At 38.9% G+C, this 15,572-nt stretch overlaps 1 protein-coding gene across 9 annotated transcripts in view; it reads right to left on the minus strand.

The window, feature by feature from the left end:
- Mettl6 (methyltransferase 6, methylcytidine) overlaps nt 1-15,572 on the minus strand; it is a 19,243-nt gene continuing 3,671 nt past the window's right edge. For 4 of the 9 annotated variants that reach the window (XM_047531116.1, XM_047531118.1, XM_047531115.1 and 1 more), the window contains 3 exons: nt 12,418-12,588; nt 1,439-1,580; nt 1-345 (listed from right to left, as the gene is read on the minus strand). In XM_047531116.1, coding sequence (XP_047387072.1) covers nt 146-345; nt 1,439-1,580; nt 12,418-12,588 — 513 coding nt within the window. In that variant the 3' untranslated portion in view covers nt 1-145. Of the gene's footprint in view, nt 346-1,438; nt 1,581-2,003; nt 2,282-3,116; nt 3,209-12,417; nt 12,589-15,572 lie in introns of those variants that run through there. The other 5 variants (XR_007105760.1, XR_007105759.1, XR_007105758.1 and 2 more) reach the window with 5 other exon arrangements.

Raw genomic sequence — 15,572 nt, forward strand, 5'->3', positions numbered from 1 at the left:
TTCAGGCTTTGCAGTTTTATTTGCATTTCTAATAGCACACAATCACTTGCTCCTTTTTTTAATACAAAAATTATATGTGCTCATTTAAAAAAATTAAAATATAAAAATAGACAAACTAAAAAACTAATTTCAAGTTCTCCTCTCCTCAAGGGGAGGCACAATTGCCAGGCAGGTGACCCAGGCCCAGGGTCGCAGGCTTCAGGTTCTTCGAAGGCTTTCGGAATTTGCTCTGAAGGAACACCCGCGGCACACAGAGGCCTTCCTTTTTATTCACTGTCTCTCGAAACACATACTCGTTTGCCACTTCTTCATAACCTGTGTCCACAAAGAGCTGAGCCAGGAATTCTACAAGACAAACAGGCCAACAATGCTCAACATCCAGATAACAGGAAGGAAGAAAATCTATGACCAGAATGAAAAAAAAAACAAAAAACCAAAAAGCAAAAAAAAAAAAAAAAAAAAAAAAATATCACCTAATGGTTATATATTCTCAGGAAAATTTAACCCCAATAATATATCACTACATATTAAATAAAACAACATCTATGTAACAAAAATAAAGACTCTTACTGAGGGTATCACTCCCAAGGATGTGCTCTGAAGTACTCTACAGACATTACTATTTTCTCAACTATTTATATATTTGTTAATTTTTGGTACCAGGGATTGAATCCAGGTGCGCTTAACCACTAAGCCACATCCCCAGTCTTTCAAAATACTTTTTAGAGACAGGGCTTCTTTAAGTTGCTTTAAGGATTAGCTAAGTTGCTGGGACTGGCTTTGAACTTGTGATATTCCTCTTTTTTTGAGACAGGTCTCACTAAGTTATCTAGGGCATCAGCTGAGGCTGTCTTTGAACTTGGCGATCTTCCTGCCTTAGCCTCCTGAGTATCTGGGATTACAGTCCTGAGTTACCATACCCAGCAGATCCAATTACTTTTATTAAAAAAAGGTTGCTTGCCTTTGTGATCTTGGAAAGTAATCTTAAGGCATTAAGATTATTTATTTGGGGCTGGGGATATAGCTCAATTGGTAGAGTGCTTGCCTTGCAAGCACAAGGCCCTGGGTTCAATCCCCAGTACCGAAAAAAAAAAAAAGATTATTTATTTGCTTTATTTTTGACTGAAGAAATGATTTGCCCTCCCTTCTTTTCCAGTACAGTTGCCATAAGGCATCCATGTAGCATGTCAGAGCCTGTTCATTATCCCAGGCTCACTAAGTAGGCCCCGTTACCAGAGAGGCCCATGAGCTCCCCACAGGCAGGGGCTTTGTTTTCCTAGGTGCTGGGTAAAAGGTGTGCACTGAGCTTATCCCAGGAACTTGTGTGTGTGCTAAGTACACCTGTAAGCCCTCCCAGACCTTACTGTAGTGATAATGCAATCAAGCATAACAGAAATAAAGAATAAAACACTTTAAGGATAGATTCCATTCATCTTACCATCAGTAAAAAAATATGATCTGGTTCCATCTTGTCTAACATAAAAGTTTTCTCCAAGTTTGCTGCCAGCTTTAAACCTAAGCATGGCATGATCGTACAGCCCGTAGTCACGGAACAAGATGCTTTTGCCTGGTTTTAAAACCTATGAAACAAAAACAAACTGCAAGTAACTCTGGGGATCCCAGTTAAACAAAATCTGATTGTTAGGCATTCAAATAACTTATAGATTTGCGGCAATTAGAAAAGAATCTAGACTGAAATACCCATAATATGTAGGAAAAAGGGTCAGCTAGTGAAAGGGATAGGAAGACCTGGCAGAGCCCCATAATATTGGAGACATTTCTTGAGCACCTCCAAAAGCACTCTGGAAAGCCCAGAGTCATACAATTAAAATGCAAAAGACAATAGACCAGACAGTACTATCCTCACTAAGCACATTTATTGGCTACTTGGTAATACTTGAACTATCAAAATCTCTTAAAATGATGTCATATTTTTTAGGCTGGTTTTCCTCATTCAGAGCCTCAGCTCTGGTTTCACTGGGCTATAATAACTTACAGCTCACCTGCTATGCTCGTAACTGACACGTCTGGCACCTGACAGCTTGCCAGATGTTTCTTCATTAGATTTTCACCCAATTCTGAAAGGAAGGAGTATGACTGTCACACCTCATGTAAGATGAGGAAAACCACCCTTGAGAGGGTTAAGCCATCTGCCCTCCACCATCACTCACTAGCTACTAAGTCGGGGAGTCAGGACTCACACTTGGGTCAAAAGGCTTCGTACTGTGGAACAGACACTTTGGTTAGCCCTGCGGGGTCGGGGTATGTGTCACTCTTCACACTATGTAAGAAGAGAGGTGCAGAGGGGAGAGGTCAATTTTCGTATTCTTCCCCTGCTACACTGGACTTGTAGATGTGGGGAGTGGATCGTCAGGCCAGAGTGTAACACCGCAGAGGAGAGGACCAGCGTTAGGACCAGGTGATGAGTCCTGCACAAATGTCTTTCAGAGACAAGATATCAGAGTAGATGTCTCGGTAATCAGATGGAAAGATCAGCAGGGTGTGGGTACAGCTCACCTTACAAAGGAAACAGCTACATGCTTTCCAGAATGAAAAGAAGCACACACTGTGACACCTTTTTTTTTTTTTTTTTTTTTGACACTTGCTTTTTATGTGAAAATTCTTTCACGTGGTTTAGCACTACCAGATGAGAGGGAACTGGAAAGGGGGGCACTGTTTTTTATTAAATCTTTTTCTCACTCATCACACCTCAACAAGATGTTTTGAAAGCATTTACAATAAAATGGACATACATAACCTTTTGTAATAGATTTGTCTCCTTTGGAAATGTGTGTGATGTGCTATCAAATTTTTAAAAGCAGTTAGATGTATTTTCTCTTCCTGCATAGAATAGGAAAGATTGTCCATGATGTTTTCCATTTGTTTGAGAAGATTTTCTCACTTAATAAACTCTTATCAATACTAGCATGTCTTTGAAAAATGCTGTCAGTGAAGAGCGAGCCTCTCAGATAAAAACATTCTTACCTTGGTCAGAAATGCTATGTTTTAGAATGTGAAAAGTTAAGAAGGAAAAAGTCTGAAACATTTAGTTCACATGAGACTTATTCTTCATTTCAAAAGGAAGGGCTGCATGGGATAGTGGAAAGAACACTCACTCAGGAATTTGGAAATCTTGACTCAAATCTCAGTTCTTCCATTAACTAGTTGAATGGCAAGTAATTTCATCCCTCTGAATATGTTTTCTCATCTGTAAAATAATAATTATGATACTAATGCCTCTTTTGATCACGACACTATAGTTAATCAGGCATTTCCCAATGTCACTTTTTTTCATTTCAACAACTCTGAGGGTTGATAGATTAGGTACTATTAAGCCTGCTTTTCGGTAAGGCTGGCTCAGAGTAAGTGTGACTTACTTGCCGAAGGTTTCAAGGCAAGTCAATGACTTTAAGACCAAAGTTTAGTAGGTCTTCTGATGACAAATCTAGCCTACTTCACTCTTCTATTACAAATTAAAAAAAAAAAAAGTTCCCTCTGGTGTTAACTTGGAGTGATTAGATTTACATTATGACAGCTTATTCCTGTGACTATTCATGCAAGGGGCTCAGAGCAGTCCACAGGTGTGTTATCATCAGAGGCTAAAAACTGTTTCTCCCTCTAGAAATTTCCTGATGAAACACACCATTTCAAATGAATGAACCAGCCAATGAGAAGGCGATCACTGCTGCTGTAAACTCATTCCAGATAAGCTGGGAAAAAAAAAAATTCTACTGAAGAGTAAAAAATAGGAGGAATGCTGAGATGGAATTTGTTACTAAAGGAAAGCATGGTCTGGGACAGCTTAAATCAAGTTTTTCTTTTATTTGTTTCTTTTTTTTTGGAATTGGGGATTGAACCCAGGGGTGCTTTTCTATATGTTATTTCCAGTGTCTCGCTGAGTGGCTTAGGGCCTTGCTAAGTTGCTGAGGCTGGCTTTGAACTTTCGATCCTTCTGCCTCAGCCTCCTGAGCCACTGGGATTTCAGGTGTGTGCCACTACACCCAGCTCAGTTTTTTGTTTTTCTTTTTTTTAATATAATATTTTATACTACTAATATATATATATACATATGTATAAGCACACCCACAAAAACTGTGTGTTTTTATGACAAGAAGTTTGGGAACAGATGAAACTAATCTATGAGGATGGAGGTCAGAAAACTAGTCACCTAGGGTCTCTGGAGGTGGGGTGGGGGCACTGGGAAGCCTGCAGAGATGCTAGAAACATTCTGTATTTAGTTGGTGTTTACATGAGGATATGCATGTGGGAAAACCCCTCTAATTGGTCTGGGGTACTTATTTCATGACTATTAAACCTCAGGAAAATAAAACTACAGATAACAAAAAAGTTATGAAATTATAATTGAACTCTGTCACCCAGTTTAAGTGATTCAGTCCATTATCAACAATGCTGCATCCACCTGTAAGCTCCTCCTCTGCATCATAACTCTGCCCTTCTCCTACACAGAAATTCTCAATCTAGAGTCCACAGGCCCAAAAGGTTGAAGGTTAGAGATCAGAGGACTGTCAATATAAGTAGAAAACAAAGTTGCATCTTTATTTTCACTGCTTCTAATGGAAACTTAGCACTCAATTATGAATTTAGGCAGCCAAAATTTTGACAAAATAAACCAAAAAGAGCCTGGCGCCATTGCCTATGCCTTAATTCCAGTCACTCAGGAGGCTGAGGCAGGAGGATCCCATTTAAGGCCAGCCTTGGCAACTTAGCAAGACCTTATTGAGGAACTTTAGATTATGTAGAAGAAAATGAGAGGAGGGGGTATAAAAAATGGTGGAATGAGACAGACATCATGGCCCTATGTACCTGTACGATTACACGAATGGTATGAATCTACATCATGTACAACCACAGAAACGAAATGATGTACCCCATTTGTGTACAATGAATCAAAATGCAGTCTGTAAAAAATTTTTAAAAGATAAAAAGGGCTGGGGAAGTAGCTCCACGGTAAGCCCTTGCGGAGCATGCACAAGGCTCCAGGTTCCGTTTCTAGACTGTAACAAATAACCCCCCCCCTAAAAAGACCTAAATATTCTTGCATCATGGTGCAGTCCTTGCATATGCTCAATTTACATTCTCTGCCAATTGCTTTCCCTTTTGAAGTACACAAACGTCTTGAGACCATAACAGGGACTTTACAGTGAGGCTGCTACATGAAGTTACAAGAGAGGAAGAAGTCAAAGCAATAAAAAGGTGTCAAGCAAACTTGTATTTTGCTGTAAAATTTATCATGCAGATTTTGTGAGTAAATAGGATGATTTGAGAACACTATCATATTGCCTTGATATTCACGTGTGCACACACACACACAAACTTTTTTTTTTTTTTTTGGGTACCAGGGTTTGAACTCAGGGGCACTTGACCACTGAGTCACATTCCCAGTCCTTTTTTATATTTTATTTAGAGATAGGGTCTCACTGAGTTGATTAGGGCCTTGCTAAGTCGCTGAGGCTGGCTTTGGGAACTTGTGATCCTCCTGCCTCAGCCTCCTGAGTCATTGGGATTACAGGCAGGCACCACTGCATACAGTGGATTTGTTTTACTTTAAACAAATTTATGAGTGTGCCCAAATAAATTTTTTTAAAAGTATGGTACATACTAGATCACCACTACAGAGCTTGCTAATGAATGTGTTAATTAAAAATCACATCATATTGAATTTGTTTTATAACAAATATGACTGAAACTGTATTTTAATATGGGTTTCCTTTGTAACCCACTTGGACCTACTAAAATAGGCAGCTAACATTCTGAGGGGTTCATAGGTTTCACTAGACTATTGAGGGGGTTCATGGCACAAAAATGACAAGAAGTCCTGCCTTAGAAATCCACCAGCCTGGATTTGCATTATTTTTTTTTTTTTTTTTTTTTTTTGCGGTGCTAGGGATTGAACCCAGGGCCTTGTGCTTGCAAGGCAAGCACTCTACCAACTGAGCTATATCCCCAGCCCTGGATTTGCATTATTAATCTACTATTTTTCTTTCTTTTTCTCAATGGGGGAAAGAGTGAGAGGTTGCTCATAAATGCATCATGCTGTAAGCAACTTGTTTTTATCCCTTTTTTTCCAGATAGGGTCTCACTATGTTTCCCTGGATGGTTTGGAACTCCCTATCCTCCTGCCTTAGCCTCCTAAGTAGCTTCGATTACCGTGTGTGCCACCATGCCCAGGCAACAACTTGGTTTCTGGAAAATTCACCCATGTCATTATATATACTTGGAGTCATCGTCTTTCAGTGCTACACAGTGTTCCAACTGTCAGCACATATTACAATGTGTGTCTCCTCCATTATGTTAAACTGACTTCCAAACTGGTTACCCTGCTCCTATCAGAAAAGTACAAGGGGTCCTGCAGATCCATATTCTCATCAGTACTTGGCTTTATCAAACTTCTTATTTTGTTAATCCAGTGGTGTCTTATTATGGTTTTATCTTACATTTCCTGGGTCACTGAGATTATTCTTTCACATGTTAACTTACCCTTCTATAAAATGACTGAGGGCTGGACCATTTTCCTATTAACTTGTCTTTCATATGGATAGAACGGGAATTCTTTGTGTATTGTAGATACTAATCTTTTGCCAGCTGTATAGATGATAAATTATTTTTCCCAATTTGCCTTTTTAATTTCTTAATATTATCTTTTAAACAGTAGAAATTCTCTCTTTTCTTCTTAATTTTTCCTATTATCTTTATGCTTAAAATGCTTTGGGTCTCCTTTGAAGTTTTCCCCACTTGGAGGTCATATTTTTTCCTGAAAGTTCTAAACTTTTGTCTTTTTTATTTTTATTTTTGGAGGGTGCAGGTACTGTGGATTGAACCCAAGGGTGCTTAACCACCGAGGCACATCCCCATCCCTTTTTAATACTTATTTTGAGACAGGGTCTTGCTAAGATGCTTGGGGCTTCACTAAGTTGCTAACGTTGGCTTTGAACTAGGAACCCTCCTGCCTCAGCCTCCCTAGCCGCTGGGATTACAGGTGTGTGCCACTGTGCCCAGTCATATAAATTTTTTTCAATGACCTTCAATATGCTGTGTATATAATTTACTCTCTTGTATTATATAAACTGGTCTTCTACATAAGAACAGATTTGGGCTGGAAGTAGCAGCGCAGGCCTACAATCCCAGCTACTTGGGAGGCTGAGGCAGAATTTTAAGTTCAAGGTCAGCCTGGACAACTTACTTAGATCCTGTCTCAAAACAAAACTAAAAAAAAAAAAAAAAAAAAAATAGGGGAGATTTGGCTTGTGGCTGTCATTTGCAGGCCCTGATGTGATGGAACATAGATAGCAGTCAAAACAATGACAATAACATAATAAATGAACATAAGCAATATAACAGTAAGTGAAAAAGTCAGAGTGCACATTGCATGCTACTCCCTTTTTTGTATGGTAAAATATACATAACATATATTTTACTATCTTAACTTTTTAAGTGTACAGTTCTGAGACATTGATACATTCATCTTATACTCTTGTGATTATTGGGAGGGTGTACAGGTGACTGAAGCCAGTAGTGCTCTATCACTGAGATACATCCCCAGTCCTTTATTTTTTGAGACAGGATCTCACTAAGTGGCCTAGGCTTGCTTCAAACTTTCGATCCTCCTGCCTCAATCTCCTGAGTAGCTGGGATTACAGGCGTGTGCCATTACATCCAGCTGTTCTAATATTTTTGGTTAGACAATTATAATTTCTACAAGTAACAAATTTTTCATTCTTAAAGTTTTAAATTAAATTTTGTATTTTTGAGCTGACTAGCACCTCCAGTACAATGCTGAAGAGAAGTACAGTCACATGTCATGTAAGGAAGTTTTGGTCAACAATGGATTGCATATATGACAGTGGTCTCATAAAATTATAATGGAACTGAAAAATTCGTATCACCTGGTGACATCATAGCTGTCATAATCACAGCACAACACATTATGCTACTTGTGGTGACGCTGGTATAAGGAAACAGACCACACTGCCATCTGTATAAAAATATAGAACATGCAATTACGTACAGTACACAATACTTAATGATAATGACTACGTTGCTGGTTTATGTATTTACTATATGTCTTGGTATGTTTTTCATTACTACAGTGAAATACCTGAGGCTGGCAAGCTTTATTTAAAAAAAGGTTTAGTTAGTTTACAGTTCTAGAAGTTCAGAGGCATGGTACTGGCATCAGCTCTGATGGTGGATGGCAGAACATGTGTGAGAAAGAGATCACACAGAGAGTCAGAAACCAGAGTGAGGGAAGGGTAAGATTTTCTCTCTATATAGCAACACTTTTGTGAGAATTAATCAAATATCTCACAAGAACTGCCTCAATCCCTTCTGAAGGTAGCCTCCAATGACCAAAGGACCTTCTAAAAGATCCTATTTCAAGGGTTCTACTACTTTTCACATTGCCATACAAGGGACCAAGCTTCTTTCTACACATGAACCACTGGGGGATACACTTGAGCCACATTCAAATCATAAAGTTATGCTGTATTTCTTTTCATTTTAGAGTGTATTTCTTCTACTTATTAAAAAAGAGTTTAACTCATACATTGCTGGTGGGGCTGCAAATTGGTGCAATCACTCTGGAAAGCAGTATGGAGATTCCTCAGAAAACTTGGAATGGAATCACCATTTGACATTTACCCGACTCCTTGGAATATATCCAAAGGATTTTTTTTTTTTTTAAATCAGCATACTACAGTGACGTGGCCAAATCAATGTTTAGAGCAGCTCAACTCACAATAGCTAAACTATAAAACTAACCTAGGTGCCCTTCAACGGATGAATGGATAAAGAAAATGTGGTGCATATACACGATGGAATATTATGCAGCCATAAAGAAAAATGAAATTATGGCATTTGCTGGTAAATGGATGAAACTGGACTATCATGGTAAGTGAAATAAGCCAATCTCCAAAAAGGCTGAATGTTCTCTCTGATATGCAGATAGGCAGAGGGGAGGTAGGAGTGGAGGTTCACAGGATTGGGGGGATGGAAATAGGAAAGACAGTAGAATGAATCAGATATAACTTTCCTATGTTCATATATGAATACATGCCCAGTGTAACTCCATATCATATACAACCACAAAAATGGAAAGTTATACTCCATGTATGTATAGTATGTCAATTTCATATTATACATATGTAGTTATATACATTCCACTGTCATATATACTAAAAAGAACAAATAAAAAAAATTTATTTAAAAACTGCAGCAGCAGCAGTCTGTAAGCTTAGGAAGCCGAGGCAGTAGGATCATGAATTCAAAGCCAGCGACAGCAACTTAGCGAGGTCCTAAGCAACTTAGCGAGAACTTGTCTCTAAATAAAATATAAAAAAGGGATGGGGATGTGGTGCAGTGGTTAATCGCCACTGGGATCAATCCCCGGTACCAAAAATAACAACAAAAACAAACCCACAAAAACCTGCAGCAAAAAAACAAAACAAAAAACTCTGCAGCAGCAGACTCACATATCTTGTTTACTGTGTGTCTTGAACACATCATTTTTCTCTTGTGCTCGACTGAATCATGTGTTATTTTGTTTACTGTGGCCCAAGGAGCAATAAGCTATTCCATAAATACATACCATGAAGTCTAGATGTGTAGTAACTGTAACATTTAGGTTTGTGTAAGTGTACTCTATGTTTACACAATGACAAAATTGAATTGTTAAGTGACACATGACTGTACTGATAGTGGGCACCCTCATTCCCATCTCTATACCCTACCTATATCCCCAGCTCCTTCCTAATACTTGGAACCTTTTGCCCATGAAATCCCTGGTACACCGGGCACTCTCTTCTGAATGGTGCCTTTGTATTCTTGTGCTCACAGAATCCTGACCATCCCCTTTCAAGTCAGGTTGTGTTCTCTCCCATCACCTTTGCACAAGGCCTTGCTCCTTTCTGTGCATTCTTTGTCCTCCTTATGTCACCTACTATCTTTTCTTGAGTCGGTTCCAGGGTCGTTTCCCTTCATGTATCTTCTGGTTTACTGTATTATCTGAATGCTATTCCACTTTTAATTCTGGTCAATTTCAATGTACACGTGGATTGTCCTTCCAAATATGCTGGCCTCTTCATGATTTGAGCTTCTCTCTTCTTGAGATCTTGTCCTCCACCCTATCTACACCATTTACTCTCATGGTAACGTCTAATGCCTTGTCAGTACTAAGAAGTATAACGTGGTAGTTCACGCCTGTAATGCCAATGACTCGGGAAACTAAGGCAGGAGGATGGCAAGTTTCAGGCCAGTCTCAGCAACTTAGCAAGACCCTAACACATACACACACACACACACACACACGCACACGCACGCACACACACATGCACGCACACACACACAATAAAGAGGGCTAGGAACACAGCTCGGTGGTAAACCACTCCTGAATTCAATCCATCGTGCCAAAAACAAAACAAACTAAAAACTTTCAATGTTAGACAAGTGACTCTCTGTCCACCCTCATCTCTTCTGCTCTCTCTCTAGTTTCCACACTCACCTGGCCCTCCTAATCAGGTGATTCCTAGCATCTTTTCCCTGATGCCTTTTCTGGCCTCTTTAGCCTAAGTTCCAGGTTCTGGAGTATTATGAGTTCTCAACTGCTCACATACCAGGGGACTGGAAGTAAGGAAGGAAAAAAACCTCACAAAACTCACAAGTTGAGGGCTAAAATCAGTATGGCAAGACCTACATGTTTAAAAGTACAGTTTTAAGGGGGAATAATTTCCTAATAGGTTTCTAGTGATTTGAAACTTCTATCTCTTACTAATTTTAAAAGTTAATACCAGGAGCCAGTGCAGTGGTGCGTGTCTGTAATCCCAGTAGGAGGCTGAGGCAGGAGTTCAAAGCCAGCCTCAGCTAGAGGCCCTAAGCAACTCAGTGAGGCTCTCCACCATTCAGAAAATCAGGGGCCACAATCACTCTGCTTTCGAATGGAAATGAGAGCAATCAGCAAGTTGAAGAAGTAGATGTTGGGTAAGAGAACTTCTGTGCATTTAGATTGAACTCAGGGGTGCGTAACCACTGAGCAACAAGCCCAGCTCTTTGTTGTTCAAGATAGGATCTTGCTAAATTGCCCAGGCTGGCCTCAGACTTGCAATTCTTCTACCTCAGCTTCCCAAGTAGCTGAAATTACAGGCATGTGCCACCTTGCCAGGCTTATTATTCTACAAAGACACTACAAGTACTGGGTGCAGTGGTGCATGTCTAATCCCAGCAGCTTGGGAGGCTAAGATAGGAAGATTGCCAAGTTCAAAGCCAACCTCAGCAACTTAGTCCCTAAGTGACTTAGTGAGACTGTATCTCAAAATAAAAAACAAAAAGGGCCGAGGATGTAGCTCAGTGGTAAAGCTCGCTGGGGTTCAATTCCTAGTACAAAAAAAAAAAAAAAAAAAGATATGGTTTATGTAAATGATAATGGTTCTTGGTCCTCTATCAGGAGTGATGAATAGGGCTGGGGCTGTACTTCAGTGGCAGAACGCTTGCCTAGAATGTGTGAGGCACTGGGTTCAATCTTTAGCACCACTGTTCATCTACAACAAAGCTTAAAAAAAAAAAGAAAGGATGAATAAATGAAAACACACATTTCAATATATAATAAAATGTTTAAGTTTAGAATGTAAAGATTCATTGGTTTAATTGATTTTTAAGGTTAACCAACACAGCAATGGGTTGTTCATAATAGATGAAAGATCTTCCACTACAGTTTATAAAGTGCCCAGATTCATGATGTCACCTTCATCTGTGAGACACTCTGATTTTATAGACAAGAAAACTGAGGTTCACAGATGGAAGATGGCTTGAGTCACATGACTTCTTGAGCGAAACTTTACTTCTTGAGTGCTACAGCAGTCTCCTGACAACAACAGCAGTTTGGGCTCTTCCCAGTTTAATAACAATAATGGTGATAGTAACAACACCCTAATGGTTGATTTTAAAGAGGACTTACCATGTTCTAGGCATTGTGCTAAGAACTTTATACCTATCTCATTCAATCTTCCACAAATCCTATATGATCTTGGAACTATTATTTCAACATTTGCAAGTAAAGAAACTGATGCTGAGAGAGGTGAAGGAACTTGCCTAAGTAGAAAACCAGGATTTGTGCCTAGGCATTCTTAACTTCTTATCCACTGACCATATTTCCTCTCACCTCACAGATCTCAAAATCATCCTTGCTCTAGGGCTGGCCAAACTCTGAAGAACAGTCACAGCACTGAACAAATTCAAAGTTGTGGTGGGTATTTTATGCCAGAAAATCCCTTTTCATACACCAAATACACAATCTATGTAATGAAAATGAAGAGTCTGTGACTCTAGCCAGTACACGAGCCTCAGAGGGAAGGTAAACCCGGGGATCTGGATGTCCAACCCTCAAGTACAGACCCCCTAATCACCAACCTTATAAATGTTTTGTAAAACAAGGTGCATCTTATCTGGGTGAATGGCTGAGAGCACAAATATCAACATGACAACGTCCACAGATTCTGGTGGTACATGATCCAGAAGGTCATCTTTAGTGAGATCACACTGGAATACCTGGCATCTCTCTGTGTTGTATAAAGGATTTTGCTAGAGAGGGGAAAAAAAAACAAAAGAATTTTAATGCAACAAACCATGCTGACATATACAAAAACATGCCATCAAAAGAGCCTATTTCTAGTTGTGTACTGCTACACAGAATGAAAGCACCTCCTATTGCTGGATAAAAACCAAGTAATCAATCATTCACACATAAAGGATGTATGACTCAGAAAGAGAGGCAAGGTATCATTTTAGCAAATCAATTTTAACTGAGGAGAGAATGTAGTCCATCAGTTGTTCAAAAGTGAGCATTTCAGAAATGTGTACTTCCAGAGGGATGATAACATAAACAGATCTCTGCTTCCTTAATCCTGCTCGGAATCATCCCCTTTAAGCCTAAGCCCTGTGGGGAAGCCTTCCAATTCCCCTTCTTGGGAAGCGCCCATGATTCTTCTGTGGTATATTTTCCCTTGATGCAGCAAGCTAAAAAAATTTTTTTTTTTTTTTTTTTTTTTTAAACTACAAGGGTGTTCCTCGTATATTTTCGCTGGTGGGCTTCAACCAATGTATAAGAGTATTGTGAAGAAAAATGTTAAGATTTTCCTCCATAATGAGGACCTGAATAAACACATAAAGTTACTGGAAGGGAAAATTCAATATTGAAAACATGTCAATTCTATTCAGAATTTCACCTAAAGATCCAATGCAATCTCAACCGAATTCCAATAGACTTAAAGAAACTTGTCAAGGTAAATCTAATTTATTGAAGCAAAAGTCAATTTTTAAAATGAAGGAGGAGACACACAATGGGACATCAAAACATACTACAAATATAGTAATAAAACAATGTGGTTTGAGAATAACAAGGAAATCATTGAGACAGAAAAGTCCCCAAACAGACCTGTGAGTATGAGAGAGAGTTTAGGACTTCACATGACAGACAAAGGATAACAATTAAGATAAAAAGGTAGATAATGAAGGTGACAATTATCAGAGTAGGAAAATGAATTTCTCATTCAATCAGTGTTACAACTTTTAGTTTCAGCTCAGCCTGAAAAGGAGTGGAAAGACACAGCTCCCAACCTTACAAAAGAAAATAGCTGGAAAGAGCAAAGTAATGACTCTTTTTGTGAACCCAACAAAGGACAGAGATCACAGAACCCACCAGTCCAAAATCTGGAGAAAGATGTGTTTCATCAGGCAGACACAGACCCAAGCACTGCTTACCTGAGGCCAAAGCCCTCAGCCTAGGAAGACAAAACCAGAAATTTGGCAAACTGCTAGAGACCAAAAGTGGGCATTGGAATGTGGAAGCATAAGACTGTTTCCAGCCCTCTGAAGGGGTTTCCACCAGGAATAGTGCTAGGGTCGCACCGAGAGGATGGTACTTTCTGATGGTGGTTTTTCTCATATCCTTTAAAGAAAACACTGAATCTGCATGAAAAGGTCACCAGAGGCCTGCAACCTAAGGACACCATGGGATACCTCTGCAGCTGGGGCAAGTTGCCCAAGTCCAGTCAATTTGTAGGGAGAACATCCTCAAGATCACAGAGAGGACATTGATAGGTACACTCTGCAGTTGGGAGAGTGATGAGCAAGAAAAATTTTAAGTAGAAACACATATGAAGGTCATACTGTTAAGGTATAGGCCCACCGCACAGTTGAAAAAAGAGCAGACATTAGAGAATAATAAATACTTTCTCCCATGCCCCACCAACAAGTCCCTAGTAATAATAACCATAAATTGCAACCAGGAAACTACAAGAGACAGACTCTATTTAGGGAAAAGGATAAGGGAATACCCAAAGCCAAGCCACCAGAGGAGTTTTAAATCTGGTGCCCATAGCAACAACAAACCTCACAAGCAACTATAGCAACAGCTTCAAACACAGTCCAGCTCCTGACTAGATTATTACAAATTCCTATTATCTCAGTATCTCCTGCCCTAGTTTGTCCAACTTCAAGAAAGAAGTACAAGGCATACAAAAGACAAGAAAAACATTCTGAAGAAAGCAATCTTTAGAGTTAGACTCAAATATAACACAGACGATGGAACTAAAAGTTTGGGTATTTAAAATAACAATGATTAAATTGTTAAAGGTTCTAATGGAAAAGAGACTGTGTGTAAGATTAGGTAGGTGATTTTAGTAATGGAAAGTATAAAAAGACTCAAATGTAAGTGCCAGAAACCAAAAACATGGACATGAAAATGAGTAATTATGCTTCTGACAAGTTCATCAGTAGGAACACTTGCTGCTTAGGAAAGGATCAGTAAACTTAAATGACAGGACGATAGAAATCATACAAACTCAAAATGCAAGGAAGAATAAAGTGGGGAAAAAACCCTGAACATTTAAGAGCTGTGGGCAACAGCAAAAGAGAAATACTTGAAAAGAGTATATTTACATATTATAAGGTCTTCAACATATCTGGTAATAAGGAAAGAACAAAATATAGGGACAATACTTTATGCCCAAAGATTGGCAAAAATAGAGAGACTGGTACCAAATATTGAGAGAATAGAGAAAAAGTTGTAATTTATTGGTGAGATTATAAATTGGTATGATCTTTTGGGAAGGAAACCTGGTAGTATCTATAAAAATTTAAATGTGCATACTCTTCTTCCAAGAATTCTACTTCTTCCATTATCCATCACAGAGAAATAAGTACACATATGTTTTGGGAAGCATGTTTGATACCCATCACAACAACCCTGATTATAAGAGAAAAAAATTAAAAACCATATAAATGAATACCAACAGGGTAACTACTACGTAAGTATGACCTATCCATTTTATGGAATATTATAACAGATAAATATAATGTGGTAATTTACATGTATTAACATGAAAAACTGCAAGAAATAATTTAGAGTGAAAAAATCAAATTACGTTAAATATGACACTACCTACCACTATTAAAAAAAAGATCTAATGGATGCTAAAACAGCAAAAGGTTGATGGAGAACTAAATGTGTGCATGCTGTGAACGTGCCCCCCACATATTTGTTAATGGCAAAAGGAAAATATTTT

Source organism: Sciurus carolinensis, chromosome 17 (genome assembly GCF_902686445.1).
Source record: "Sciurus carolinensis chromosome 17, mSciCar1.2, whole genome shotgun sequence".
In the NCBI taxonomy this organism is placed as follows: domain Eukaryota; kingdom Metazoa; phylum Chordata; class Mammalia; order Rodentia; family Sciuridae; genus Sciurus; species Sciurus carolinensis.